The sequence below is a fragment of the Ceratotherium simum genome, chromosome 26 (assembly GCF_057802395.1).
Source record: "Ceratotherium simum simum isolate JZ-2026a chromosome 26, ASM5780239v1, whole genome shotgun sequence".
Classification (NCBI taxonomy): domain Eukaryota; kingdom Metazoa; phylum Chordata; class Mammalia; order Perissodactyla; family Rhinocerotidae; genus Ceratotherium; species Ceratotherium simum.
In genome coordinates this window covers 13,602,968-13,615,317 of record NC_141925.1, presented here as the reverse complement: position 1 = coordinate 13,615,317, position 12,350 = coordinate 13,602,968, and the positions used below count along the sequence as shown (strand labels likewise).

At 51.7% G+C, this 12,350-nt stretch overlaps 1 protein-coding gene across 7 annotated transcripts in view; it reads left to right on the top strand.

Moving 5' to 3' along the window:
- The first annotated feature begins 1,020 nt into the window (after positions 1–1,020).
- Positions 1,021–12,350, top strand: part of ABCC6 (ATP binding cassette subfamily C member 6) — a 56,335-nt gene continuing 45,005 nt past the window's right edge. For 3 of the 7 annotated variants that reach the window (XM_087417013.1, XM_087417012.1, XM_087417018.1), the window contains exons 1-6: positions 1,790–2,578; positions 4,067–4,192; positions 4,343–4,471; positions 7,113–7,238; positions 8,417–8,478; positions 10,663–10,794. In XM_087417013.1, the coding sequence (XP_087273139.1) occupies positions 2,300–2,578; positions 4,067–4,192; positions 4,343–4,471; positions 7,113–7,238; positions 8,417–8,478; positions 10,663–10,794 (854 nt within the window). In that variant the 5' untranslated portion in view covers positions 1,790–2,299. Of the gene's footprint in view, positions 1,238–1,789; positions 3,953–4,066; positions 4,193–4,342; positions 4,472–7,112; positions 7,239–8,416; positions 8,479–10,662; positions 10,795–12,350 lie in introns of those variants that run through there. The other 4 variants (XM_004441835.3, XM_087417017.1, XM_087417015.1 and 1 more) reach the window with 4 other exon arrangements.

Below are 12,350 nucleotides of genomic sequence, written 5' to 3'. Positions count from 1 at the left end.
AAGACCCAGGCAGGAAGGCAAGTAAAGGCGTACAGCCTGGGCCCCAGACCAGGCAGGGGGAAAGTCAGAACAGAGGGGTAAGTAAGGCCAAGGCCGGGGAACGCCCGCTGTGGAGGCTCTGCAGGAGGCAGGACTGAAAGATGAGGACAAGACCTGGAGAAGTAGCAGGGCGACGTGGCGAGCGCAGAGGGTTTTAATTCTTCACCCAAACTGAGCACTGTGCTTGTCTGTCTGAAAACGCTGAGTCTGCATTCCTATCTTGAAAGGAATACACGCTCATCGCAGAAGGAAAGAAAACAGGAAAGGAAAGACTAGGAAAAAGAGAATTAGGATTCCTGTGATCACTGCTTTCGTGCATTTCCACCTTTTTTATCTATGCATGTATGTTCCATAGAGTCATTTCCAAAAAGAACTGGTGGCTGGGGACACACCTTGCTTGAAGACCTAAGAGAGGAAGGTAAATGACTTGACTTTCTTCCCCATTTTCCCCAATTTAGGCATATATTTTTTTTTTCTTGCAAAAATATCATAGCCTGTTTTGTATTATAATCTCTTTTTTCACTTAGCATTTAGCAGCCATCTTTCCATATTAATATATTTCTGCAGTAGCACTTTGAACCACTGCTTAGGAACCTATGAATGAAATAAGAACAACAGCCAACTCTTATTGAGCATTTAGTGTGAGCCCGGCACTGCGCGATATTCTTAAAACCTTCCCACCACCCTGGAGGCAGACGATGTTCATCCACGGGTGAGGAGCCTGCGGTTAGAGCCTGTCTGCCCCGGTCCCCCACCGGGTCTGGGCACTCAGCATGTGCACACCTGTGGAGTTCGTCTGTCAGGTGACATTCCTGGAATGGTTGGGTCCAGAGTGTTCGGGAAGTTTGGGATGACACTTGTCGCAGGGGGAGGAGAGGGTTATATAGGGATGCCGCTGCACTTGCCGGGGCTCCGGGGTCCCGCCCGAGGGTGCCCGCTGGGGCCCCCCTGAACGCCCCTCCACTCACCTCGGTTCACCCCTTCTCGCTCCACCCCCGCCGCGCCGCTGGACCTTGCCCGGGGCCTGGCGATCGGAGCTCGAATCCCCGCCGGGCCTGCCGGGCCACACCCCTGCCCCGGCCCGGAGCGCGCGGCGGAGGGGCAGGCTGCCCAGCGACCGGCCGACAGACCGACGGACGGACGGACGGACGGACGTCGCCCGATGGCCGCTCCTGGCGAGCCCTGCGCGGGCCCGGGGGTGAGTGTCTCCCTCTCGTCTGCGCCCCTTTGCCCGGCTGGGTAGATCTCTCGGGCTGCCGTAACTGCGGAGGGAAGAGACCCCCAGACTCCCGGCCCGGGCGGGGAGGAGACCTGGCAGCGACAGGCCCGGGCCTCCAGACCTCCCGCTGCGGGGGGCTGTGCCCGTCCTCTGCAGAAAGCCTCAGGACCTCGCCTCTCTGGCTGCCCCTCTCAGCCAGGCTCTCGGCAAAGCACTCTAGGCAGTGGGGTTCATGGGTGGGGGTGAGGGTCGCAAACCCCAGGATTTCAGGGGCCAGGTAGGTTAGGCAATAGTAATAGCTGGTGTTAACTGAGGGCTTAATCTGTGTCCTCATCGTGCTGTGCACTTTGCTGATATTAATACATTTAACAGCCCTTAGAAGTGGATCCTCCTATTATCCTCCCTTTGCAGACGAGGAAACTGAGGCACAGGGAGATTGAAGTTCACATAGCTGGTGAATGGTGAAGCCAGGAGGAGTAGGGATGACCAGTGGGGAGGGGGTGGGAGCGCTGTTAATAATACCAAGGGAGAGAACTGAAGAGGCTATGTCCTCTAAACTTCACCTTCGAACTTCTCCTAGGATTAAATGGCAGCAGAGCAGCTGAGATAAGAATCACAGATCCAGACCCCCCAGTAGAGCAAGATTTGGGGTCAGACAGGCCTTGTGGAAGTCAGCTCTGCCCCTTCCTATCTGTAGGGGCCTGAAGGAGCTGTTCCCCTCTCGGGGCCTCAGTTTCCTGGTCTGCGAAATGGGAACAGTAACACCTACCTCCTAGAGTTGTTGTAAGGATTAAGTGACAGTCAGTGCCCAGCGCTCATCCCATCCTAGACTCCAGGACCCAACTGCCTTGGTTCAAATCCCAGCACCACCACTTTCCAGTGGGGCGACATCAGCCAAGTTACTCAACCTCTCTGGGCCTCAGCCTCCCCATCTGCAAAATCACTGTGATAATTGCATCTACCTCGTAGGGTTGATTTTAGGATTAAAGGAGTTGAGAATTATAAGGTACTCCGAAGAGTGCTTGGCACATTTTCACGTACATGTTAGGGGTCCACAAAGTTGCCTGGCCCCCCAAGCAGATGACTTTGGGACCCCTGCATTGTACCATCCTAAGGATCACCCTGGTGTCCCCTCAGGTCTGGAACCAGACGGAGCCCGAGCCCGCCGCTGCCCACCTACTGAACCTGTGCTTCCTGAAAACGACAGGGGTCTGGGTGCCCCCCCTGTACCTCTGGGTCCTTGGCCCCATCTACCTCCTCTACATCCACCGCCATGGCAAGGGCTACCTCCGGATGTCCCCGCTCTTCAAGGCCAAAATGGTAGCCACCGCCTCTGGGAGCTTGTAACCAGACAACAGTTGGGGGCGGGGAGCAGGCTGGAACCCAGCAGAGACCCCAAAGTGGACAGTCCTCCTATCAAGGAGCACATAGGTTGGGGACAAGAAGGGAAACCATTAAGCAAACAGAGCAGTACTCCAGAGGCTACAGAGGTGAACACAGTGGAGCAAGGTCCCCGAAGAGATTTCGTAATTATGAAAATCCGTGCATCCGTAAACACACACACCCGGATGCTCACGCATTCCCGGAAAGCTTATGGCCACCATAACCTGGCATTCCCCAAAGTGGGCAGTGAATACTCCTGGGACACACAAGGTGACTTTAGGACCACACTAGGATGAAACTTTTAAAATTTTAGCAGTTATGCATTGATTCTGATGTTTCCCCACTGTCATACTAAAGAATAGTTCTTAAAATTGTTATGTATTTATTTTAGTGTGTTAGAAAAACATGGGCATTCCAAGTGTGAGCCTTTCCACTTGTCCATCCCCTTCTCCTCCAAATTCTACAAGAATGTCCTTCAAGGTTCATTCAATCTCACACCACCTTGTTAATTTTTGTTCTGTTGCCAACCCTCTATCCAGAGGTTGGCGTGCTCTTTCTTAAAGGGCCAGATAGTACATCTTTGAGGTTTTGAGGGTCCTGTGGTCTCTGTCCCAACTACTCAGTTCTGCCATTGCAACAGGAAAGCAGACACAGATAACAGTAAACAAATAGGTGTGACTGTGTTTCAATATAACTTTACTCATAGTCACTGAAATTTGAATTTCATGTTATTTTCACCTGTCATGACATATTATACATTTTTTTAATTTTGTTCAACAGTTGAAATATGTCAAAACCATTCTTAGCTCACAGGCTGTACAAAACCAGGCAGCTGGCCAAACTCACCCTTCGGGTGGGGATCTGCCAACCCCTGCTGTAGACTATCTGAGATACTTTCAATAGTTTATGCAGTGTGCCCAGGTCTGGCCTCCTCTCCGCATGTACACGCTCTCTCACGTTATTGCTTTCTCTTGTTCAAAAGAGAGACCAACGCATCTTAGAGAAAGCCTAGAGATGTGCCAGTCCCAACTGAGAGTTTCTCTTTGATTTAATAGTAGGGATTGAAAGAGACTTGAAGCGAGTATAACGTTTTCACCCAGTGAGTAAATTTCGTTTCCTGCTGTTCCTTCATACCTAAAGCATCTCTCCTGTGCTGTTGGAGCAAGACCCGCATCATGGAAAACACTGGTGGGCTGGGGCCCTCGTGGTACATCATTTATGTGTCAGTTACAGGTCAAGATCGATCTGCAACAGCCCTTACCGCTTTTTCTTCTGCATCTTTCACGTTGGCACTGTTAAATGACGACGCTGGTATGTTACAGTGCCCCATCCAGAGCCACCGTCCAGTTGGACGCAGGGTCACGGTCCAGTTTGCCACCACCTTTTGTTGTCACCCACCAGCCTCATCTAAGCCTGTTTCCCCAGGTGCTCGGGTTCGCCCTCATAATCCTCTGCACCTCCAGTGTGTCTGTCGCTCTCTGGAGAATCCAGCGGGGAACGCCCCAGGCCCCGGAATTCCTCATTCACCCCACCGTGTGGCTCACCACGATGGTAATGACGACCCCAGGGTCGCTGGCTTGCTCCTGGCTGCCGCTTTTCCTGCCCTGGTGGAGGGTGGGGCAGGGCGGGGATCCCTCCCTCCCCATTCCTCCCCTCCCCTGCCCCCCACCTTAAGGGACCCGTCCTGACTCTCTTGTCCAGAGCCTCGCCGTGTTCCTGATCCACACGGAGAGGAAGAAGGGGGTCCAGGCATCTGGGGTGCTGTTTGGGTACTGGCTGCTCTGTCTTCTCTTGCCAGCTACCAGTGCCACCCAGCAGGCCTCGCAGCGGGTAAGTGGGGCCTGGGCCTCCTGGGGAAACCACTAGGGCACTTACAAGCCGTGCGTCCCATCTTCCTCCTCCCCGTCCACACGATTTATTCTCTACACAGAGACACACACCTCAGTCGCTTAAACTTGAGCAACGCACACATGCGCTCCCTCACGTAGAAATACCCATCATCCCAGACATTTTTTATTGATACAAATTCCCCTTGGCTTACACACTCACAACACACACTTTACTTGCACACCAGACACACACTTGTATGCCCCTATTCATGCGTCACACAACCACAGACCCCAGAACGTCACACACACACACACCTGCACACGTCCACTCACACTTGCTGCCACCCAGTTGTGGCTATGTCCTCCGGCTCCCACACGACTCCGGCACAAATATCCCACACTCCCACGCTGCACGTGTGCTCACACAGCCCTCCCACACACTGCCTGGGCGCGGACGCACTGTGGGTTCACAACCTCGGAGTTCCCTGGGTGAAATCTGAAACTGGCCCCATACAGAGGGCAAGGAAAGACCCCTGACCCGTTGGTAAATTGCGTGTGGGCTGGAAGTTCTGTCAGTGAACTATGGACTCCTGGTGGGAAAGAAACAGACCATTCCACATTGGCAGGTGGGAGATTTAACAAGCAAGGGCGCTTACCTACACTCTTATTCTGTGTGCATGCACATTTCCCCTCATTTGCACCTACTCTCATCCTCACCCATGCTCCCCGTGCATCTGTATTTACACACTCATTTTGCACACCCACCCATATTTCTGTTTCCCAAGGTGGGAAGCAGCATTTCCGTGTTAGGGGGCCTGATGGATCGTTTTATCTGCAAAGAGAAAAATAGACAGCCTAGCCCAAGATTTCTCACCCTCAGCACTCAACATAATTCTCTTTCGGGTGGGGAGAGCTGTCCTGTGCATTGAAGGATATTGAACAGCATCCCTGGCCTCCGTGGACTGTAGATCACCATTTCTTGAGCCAAATGGTTACTCCATCCTGCTCCTAAAAGGAGAGGCAGAGAAACACCGTTCTGTCCTTCGGGGCAGATTTTTACAAAGAAGCCTTTGTAACTAATGGGAAAATTCCACAGGCCGTCCACTGATTGATGAAAGGCTGGGTTCCCACAGTTGACTTATCAATCAGCTACTTGGGACACGGCATGGAAGTAATAAATTGAAGCCACAGATGCTCTGCAGCTCCAATCCTGGGCCAGGCCCCACAGCAAGCCCTTGACGTCATGTCTTCATTGGATTCTCACAGGAATGCTCTGTGATAGATTCTAACAACCCCATTTTAAAGATGAGGAAACTCAGGCTAAGAGAAGTGAATAACTTCCTCGAGGTCACACAGCTCGGGAGTGCAGAGCCCAAGTCCATCTCACTCAAATTCAGAACAAACTTTCCGATAGAAACGGTAGTAAAAATGGCGGGATGGGGAAGATGGGCCATAGTGTAGTTGGAATATCAAATTGTCTATTATCTGCAAAAAAAAACAAAAACAGAAGAGTATACAAATCCTGTAGGGGAATTGTGATTTGAAACTAGGGCTCTGGTTTTAAGCCACAAAAACTCAACTCACACTAGCTTAAGGGAAAAAAAAGTCGGAGGGAATTTATTAGCTCACGGACGCGGAATCTCCCGGGCATAGCTGGTCCAGGCATTCAGATACCACCACCAGGTCTCCATTTCTCTCTGTCTCTTGGCTCTGCCGTGTTAGCTTCCTTCTCCAGTGGGATGGCAAGAAGAGCCACCAATCGCTCCAGACCTGTGCTCCACCAACATAGCAAACCCAGTAGATCTCCCAGTGGTTCCAGCTCTCATTGGCCCAGTGTGGGTCCTTTGTCCATCCCTAACCCAATCTCAGTAGCCAGGGGACTAAAACGTAGTCATTGGTCAGGCCTCGATCACATCCCGCCCCCCCCAGGAATGGAGTCAGTTCTGCATAAACCACATTCCTAAGCATGGGGAAGGGATTAGGGTGCTCTGACCAGAAGGGGCAGTGGATGCGAAAGCAATCCTAGCATGGCGGCCAAAGCTCACAAGTGGGGTCAGATCATCTGTGTGCCCTTGAGCAAGGTGCTGTCACTTCTCTGAGCCTTGTGTCCCCAGGAGTAAAACAGAGCAAGTAAAACCCCAGCTGGGGTCAGTGTGGGGAGGCACTTGATGAGACAGTGAGTGTAAAGACTCCTGCACGTGCCCAAGGCCGAGCAAATGCTCAATAAAACCAGTCCCTTCTTAAGCCAGAGAACACTGGCCACAGGGGAGCGGGATGGGAGGTTGGGGCGGGGGCTGGAATGGAGCAAGGACTTCCTTCATGGCACAAGGAGAAAGGCAAAGTGTCCCCTCAATTCATGCCCCAGCGGCTGTGGCCAGTTGTCACTGGGCTAAGGGCAAACCCCTGGCCCGCCTTTTGTACGGACAGAAGGTATGGATGTCAGCTGTTGTAAATGGGGATGGCCAGGAATGCCAGGGGCTCTGCCTTTCAAACCCTGTGGCTCCGGCCCCTGCCTGGGCACTGCCCCCAGCACCAGAAACCCTGCTCAACCTCAGCCTCTTCCCCTCTGATGGCTCCTCACAGGCCTCAGGTGGCCGACATCTGCCTGCCAGACTCAGTGGGACTTCTGTTTCTCTTCCCAGGACTTCCAGAGTGACCCCTTCCGCCACCTGTCAACCTACCTGTGCTTGTCTCTGGTGGTGGCACAGTTCATGCTGTCCTGCCTGGCTGATCAACCCCCCTTCTTCCCTAAAGACCCCCAGCAGTCTGTAAGTCACCACGTCTCCAGCCCAGTGCCTCCCTTGTCGCTGTTCCGTCCGGGTCACAGTCTCCCCGTGTGTCCGATGGGAGTGGAACCAGAGCACAGGCCTTTCATTCTTCATTCGTTCCATCACTCGGCAAAAAGCATGTTGCACGTCTACTCTGTGCCATGGGTCGGCCAACTTTTTCTGCCCAGAGCAAGATAGAAAATATTTCAGGCTTTGCGGGCCATATGGTCTCTGTGGCAGCTACTCAGCTCGGCTGCTGTAACACAAAAGCAGCCGAAGACAATGTGTCAACAAAGGAACACGGCTGTGTTCCTGTAAAAGTTTATTTGCAGAGACAAGCAGTGGGCCGGATTGGGCCCAGGGGGCCCCCAACTCCTGCTCTATGCCCAGCTAGGTGCTGAGGACCTACGGGGAACCAGCAGATGTAGTCCCTGTCCTCATGCAGCTAACAGCCGAGTCAGGGAACCAGACGTTAATCACATAATTACAGAAACACGTGGAAAATTGCAAGCAGGGTAAGTGCTCTGCAGAAGTTCATGGTCCATGAGAGTTTACAGCAGGTAACACTGACCAGGCTGTGAAATCAGGAAGAGACAGCTGATCTGAGCCATCTAAAAAGATGCTTAACTGCTTGAATAATCAAGTTAAAACTATAATAGGACTTTTTTCCTATGAGAATGGCAGAAAAAGATTAAAAATTGTTAACAAGCTGTGATGGCAAAGATGTCGTGAAATGGGCACGCGCGTGCCCTGCTGGTGAAGAGCAGAGATCCGCGCAGTCTTCCTGGAACAGCTGGCAAAATCTCAGGACATATCCCTCTCCACATCCTCGCCACGTTCACTGAGGAACGTTGTTGAGGATGCTGTTGTCTATGTCACGTGTGGTCCTCGCTTTGGGAACTGCTTGGTCTCGGTAATAATGATAGTTGTCCTGGGAAACGGCTGGTTCTTACCTTGTGGATGCTGTCAGTCCGGTGGCCCAATCCCTTTATGCCTTGCCTGCTAGGAAGCGCCAAGCCCATTAGTGTTCACCTCCGACAAGCAGACGAGTAGGCAGGGCACCTCAGTGTGCATTTTCAGTACTAAGCTCACGGTCCGTTCATCCTGTCCTCCTGCCACATGCTGGCCGCGGAAGGTGAGACCAAGTCCTCCCTCTCCCCCCTCCTTTGTCTTTACAGAATCCATGTCCAGAGGCTGGGGCCCCCTTCCCCTCCAAGGCCACGTTCTGGTGGGTTTCTGGGTAAGTAAAGTGGCAGAGAAGGGGCCAGGTGGTGCCCCATCCACCTGCATTTGCTGCCTTCTTTGTCGCTGCGGCTCTTCCCCCGTGAGGTTCCCTCCCAAGCCTACCAAGGTCAGCCAGGCTTTCTCCAGCCCAGCCTCAGTGCTCCCCTCTCAGATTTCAGTGTGTCCGTCATCTGCATCCCGTGCCCATTCACTCACCGGAGTGAGATCTGGGATTCAATCCCGGCTCTCTCTCTTAGCCGGCCATATTACAAACGGTCCAAGTCTCAGTTTTCCCCTCTGTGAAATGGGAACAACTCTACCTTCATGAAACGTAAGGTGCTTAGTGCTTGTATACAGCAGGCGCTCAGTAAAATTAGATCTATTACTCGGCTTTGGTCCGTCCACCAACATTTAATAGGCACCTACTATACGCTAAGCACCGGGGGTGAGGCGGTAAAAGACCAAATCTTTACTCCCCGGAGGCTCCCAGGCAGGTGGAGAAGATAGCTGTCTCTCCAGGGCCGGCACACTGGGCGCTGAGGCTGTGCCCACCTACTAGGCCCCCTCCTGACCGCACTGCAGTCAGACCTCGGGAGCACTGGATTTGAATCCTAGTCCCATCACTTCCTGGCTGTGTGACCTTGGGCAAGCTACTTAACCTCTCTGTGCCTCAGACTCTGCACCAGTAAAATGAGGATAATAACAGCACCCACCTCATAAGGTTGTGAGGATTAAATGAGATAAGGCTTGTGAAGGTCTTAGGGCAGAGCTTGGCCCATAATGAGTGTCATAGAAAGTGGTTGTTAAATAAATGAAGACCAGGATGCTCTGAGGGGTGGAATTGGAAAGAGCGTAGATGTTTGCTAAACAGCTCCAGAGAGGATTCAGCCCTGCGTTTCCCAAACGGAGGCATTTATGGACCATTCTTCAAGCTTTTTGCTTTATTGGGGCATCCCTTGTATTCTGTTTACTTAATATTTTTTCTTTAAATCAACTCACTTTTTGTACTTTAATAAACTTTTTTATAAAGGAAACTTTCCGTCACTGCCCCAGTCGGAAACATCTATAGACTCACTTGCCATGTAGGACTCCAAAAGTAATTTCAGTGAGAACCAAGCGATGTTAATAATTTCTAGATCAGAACTGTTGCTCTGTGTTAGGAAGGGCACTTGGAGAGTCTCAGAGAGGCGCTCAAGACCGGCTCCACACAGGACCTCCTCCCTGGGGTCATTAGGAAGATTCCAGAGACCCAAAAAGATGGTGATGCTCCCGTGATGGAGATCTATAGAGATTAATTTCTTGTGTATTTCATAAGCCAGTCACACATGTTGGGAAACACTCTCATTTTAAGGTGAGAAACTTGAGATCCATTGATGAGAAGTGACTTGCCCAGGGTCACAGAGCTGATAAGTGGCTTCATTTGACAACTTTTCTTGTGCCCTGTGCCAGGAGGCGAAGATACAGAAGAGGGAGAATAAAGGCCTTTGCCCCTCTGTGAGTTACCATTCAATGGAGGAGAAAGACAGTAAATAAATAACCAGACCAAAAAAGTAAATAATCATAATTTCAAAGCATTATAAAGAAAAAACTCAGGAAACTACAGGAGCTTATAATGGGGGAATATACATGGACTGGGGGGTTCATCAAAGTGGGCTTCTAAGGGAATCATGTCTAAGCTCAGGGGTGAAGGATGAGTAAGAAGGGGCTGGGTCAGGACAGGCAGGAAGAGAGTTTTCAGCAGAACAACAAGCACATGCAAAGGTCCTGAGGCCAGGTGGCTGGAGCAGTGAATGAAGAGGAGAGTGGGGACATTTAAAGCTGAGGGAAGAATTCAGGTTTCCTCCACAGTGAGAGCTTTCAACTCTGGACTCGGACTCATAGGGAGGTTTATTTCCCCTGCCACACAGGTCATCCCTTAGTTAGGTCACCTAATCTCTCTGAGCCTCTGTTTTCTTCCTCATCTGTAAAGTGGGTCAGTAGTAATCTACAGGCTCATGTGAGAATTAAATGAGATGATCTTTGTAAACTGAAAAGTGCCCCCCAAATGTTAGGTGCAGTAGGTTAATTGCTTTCATTTTCCCAAGGGGCCAGCAGAGGCGCAGAGAGATAGAGTGACTTACCCAGGGTCACACAGCTACCAGGCCAGGACCCTGCAGGGGTGGATGGCTGGAGGAGGTTGCCTGGTAACACTCTTTTACAGGCTGGTCTGGAGGGGCTACAAGCAGCCGCTGGGATTAAAAGACCTCTGGTCGCTTGGGAGAGAAAACTCCTCAGAAGAACTCGTTTCCCAGCTTGAAAGAGCATGGACGAGGAACCGCGGCGCGGCCCGGCGGTGAGTGTGTGGAGGGCGGGAGCTCGGCCCGATGCTCCGTCTGCAACGCTCATCATTTGCCCCCAAATACAAGCCCAGACCCTGCTCTGGGCTCCACCCCCACAGCCCCTGCCCGCCAGCTGATCTCTAAGCCTTAACTGGTCAGGCTCAAGGTGCCTTGGCTCCCAGCGTGCTCTGCAGGATCCAAAGGGACAAAGTGGGAGCTCCTCGAGGCCCCCAGAAGGACGCTCGAGTGGCGGAGTGGCAGGGGGCGACATCCTGGGGGCGGAGAGCTGCGTGTGGTCCGTAACATGCAGACAACTACTCACTTAGTACTTAACCCGAGTGATTAGCTTCCTGGGCCTCAGTTTTCTTATCTGTCCAATGGGGATGCCATTAGCCCCTAGCTCCCAGCTTGTGGGAGAAAGAACTTAGCAAATTCCTCAAAAATGGTAAAAGCTCGAGCAATATCAGTTATCAAAGGATTTCAAGTTCTTTTTAGTCTTGTTCACTCTGCCTCACTCTTGTCCTCTGTGGCATCTCTGGAAGCTTCCGTGGAGCCCTCTGAGTCTGAGGAGCCCGCTTTGGGAACCTCTGGTGTAGAGAAATGAGCTGTCAACATAGGATTAATTAAACCTGGGTTCAATGCAGCCCTGCCATGGAGTAGTTGGTGACCTTGGACGAGTTCTTGACCTCACCAGACCTTGGTGTTTCAGGGGACAGACAAAAGTAACTCAGCTCTGTGGGAAGAATTACAAGGTTCTCTGCATAGTCGAGGATTTTGTGGTGGTGGTTGTAGATGGCTGAATCCCACAAATTAGAAGAAGAGAGAGAGGAATAGGCAGAGACAGAGTCTACTGGCCCACATAGCTGAGAAGGTGGGTCTAGCCTCAGGTGTGGCTGGATCCAGGAACCTGCACGATGTCCAAATCCTTTCCCTCCATCTCTCAGCTCAGCGGATAACCGTGTATTGGCCTGTCCCATACCATGCCAGTTCAGCAACTCCAGCACAGTGAGAGAGCCTGTCTCCTCTAGCATCCATATAGAAAATCCCAAGTAAGGCCTCTGATTGGCTGATTCGAGTCATGTGCCTCTCAGGAGCCAATCCCATGGCCAAGGGGCAGGATCCCTGATTGGTGCTCCCCAAAGGAAGGGGGTGTGTTTTCCAAAAGGGCTGAGTAATGTGAATAAATCAAAACAGCAGCTCTCTGTCACCCCAGGCGTATCTTGCTGTACTGCCTCTCCACTGTTAGATGATTTCTCTGTGGCACAGTTCATTCAAAAGGGCCCAGAGGTCTTGCCCACTCTCTCCCAGCTCTGGCCTCCCCACCGGCATGAGAATGACCATCACCCAGTATGGGAGCTAGGGGATAGAAACATTCTCCAGAACAGTTTGGGGCTCTGTAGACTATGGACAGAAAGAAAGGAGAAAGGCATGTTATGTTGAGATCTGGCTCACTCACTGTCTGAGCCAACTGATTACACACCGAGAGAACTTTGGCATCATTTCTGAAATATTTTGCAACTTTTGGGGGAAGGGAGAGGGTGTCATCCTGATAGGTCACAGACCAGCCACC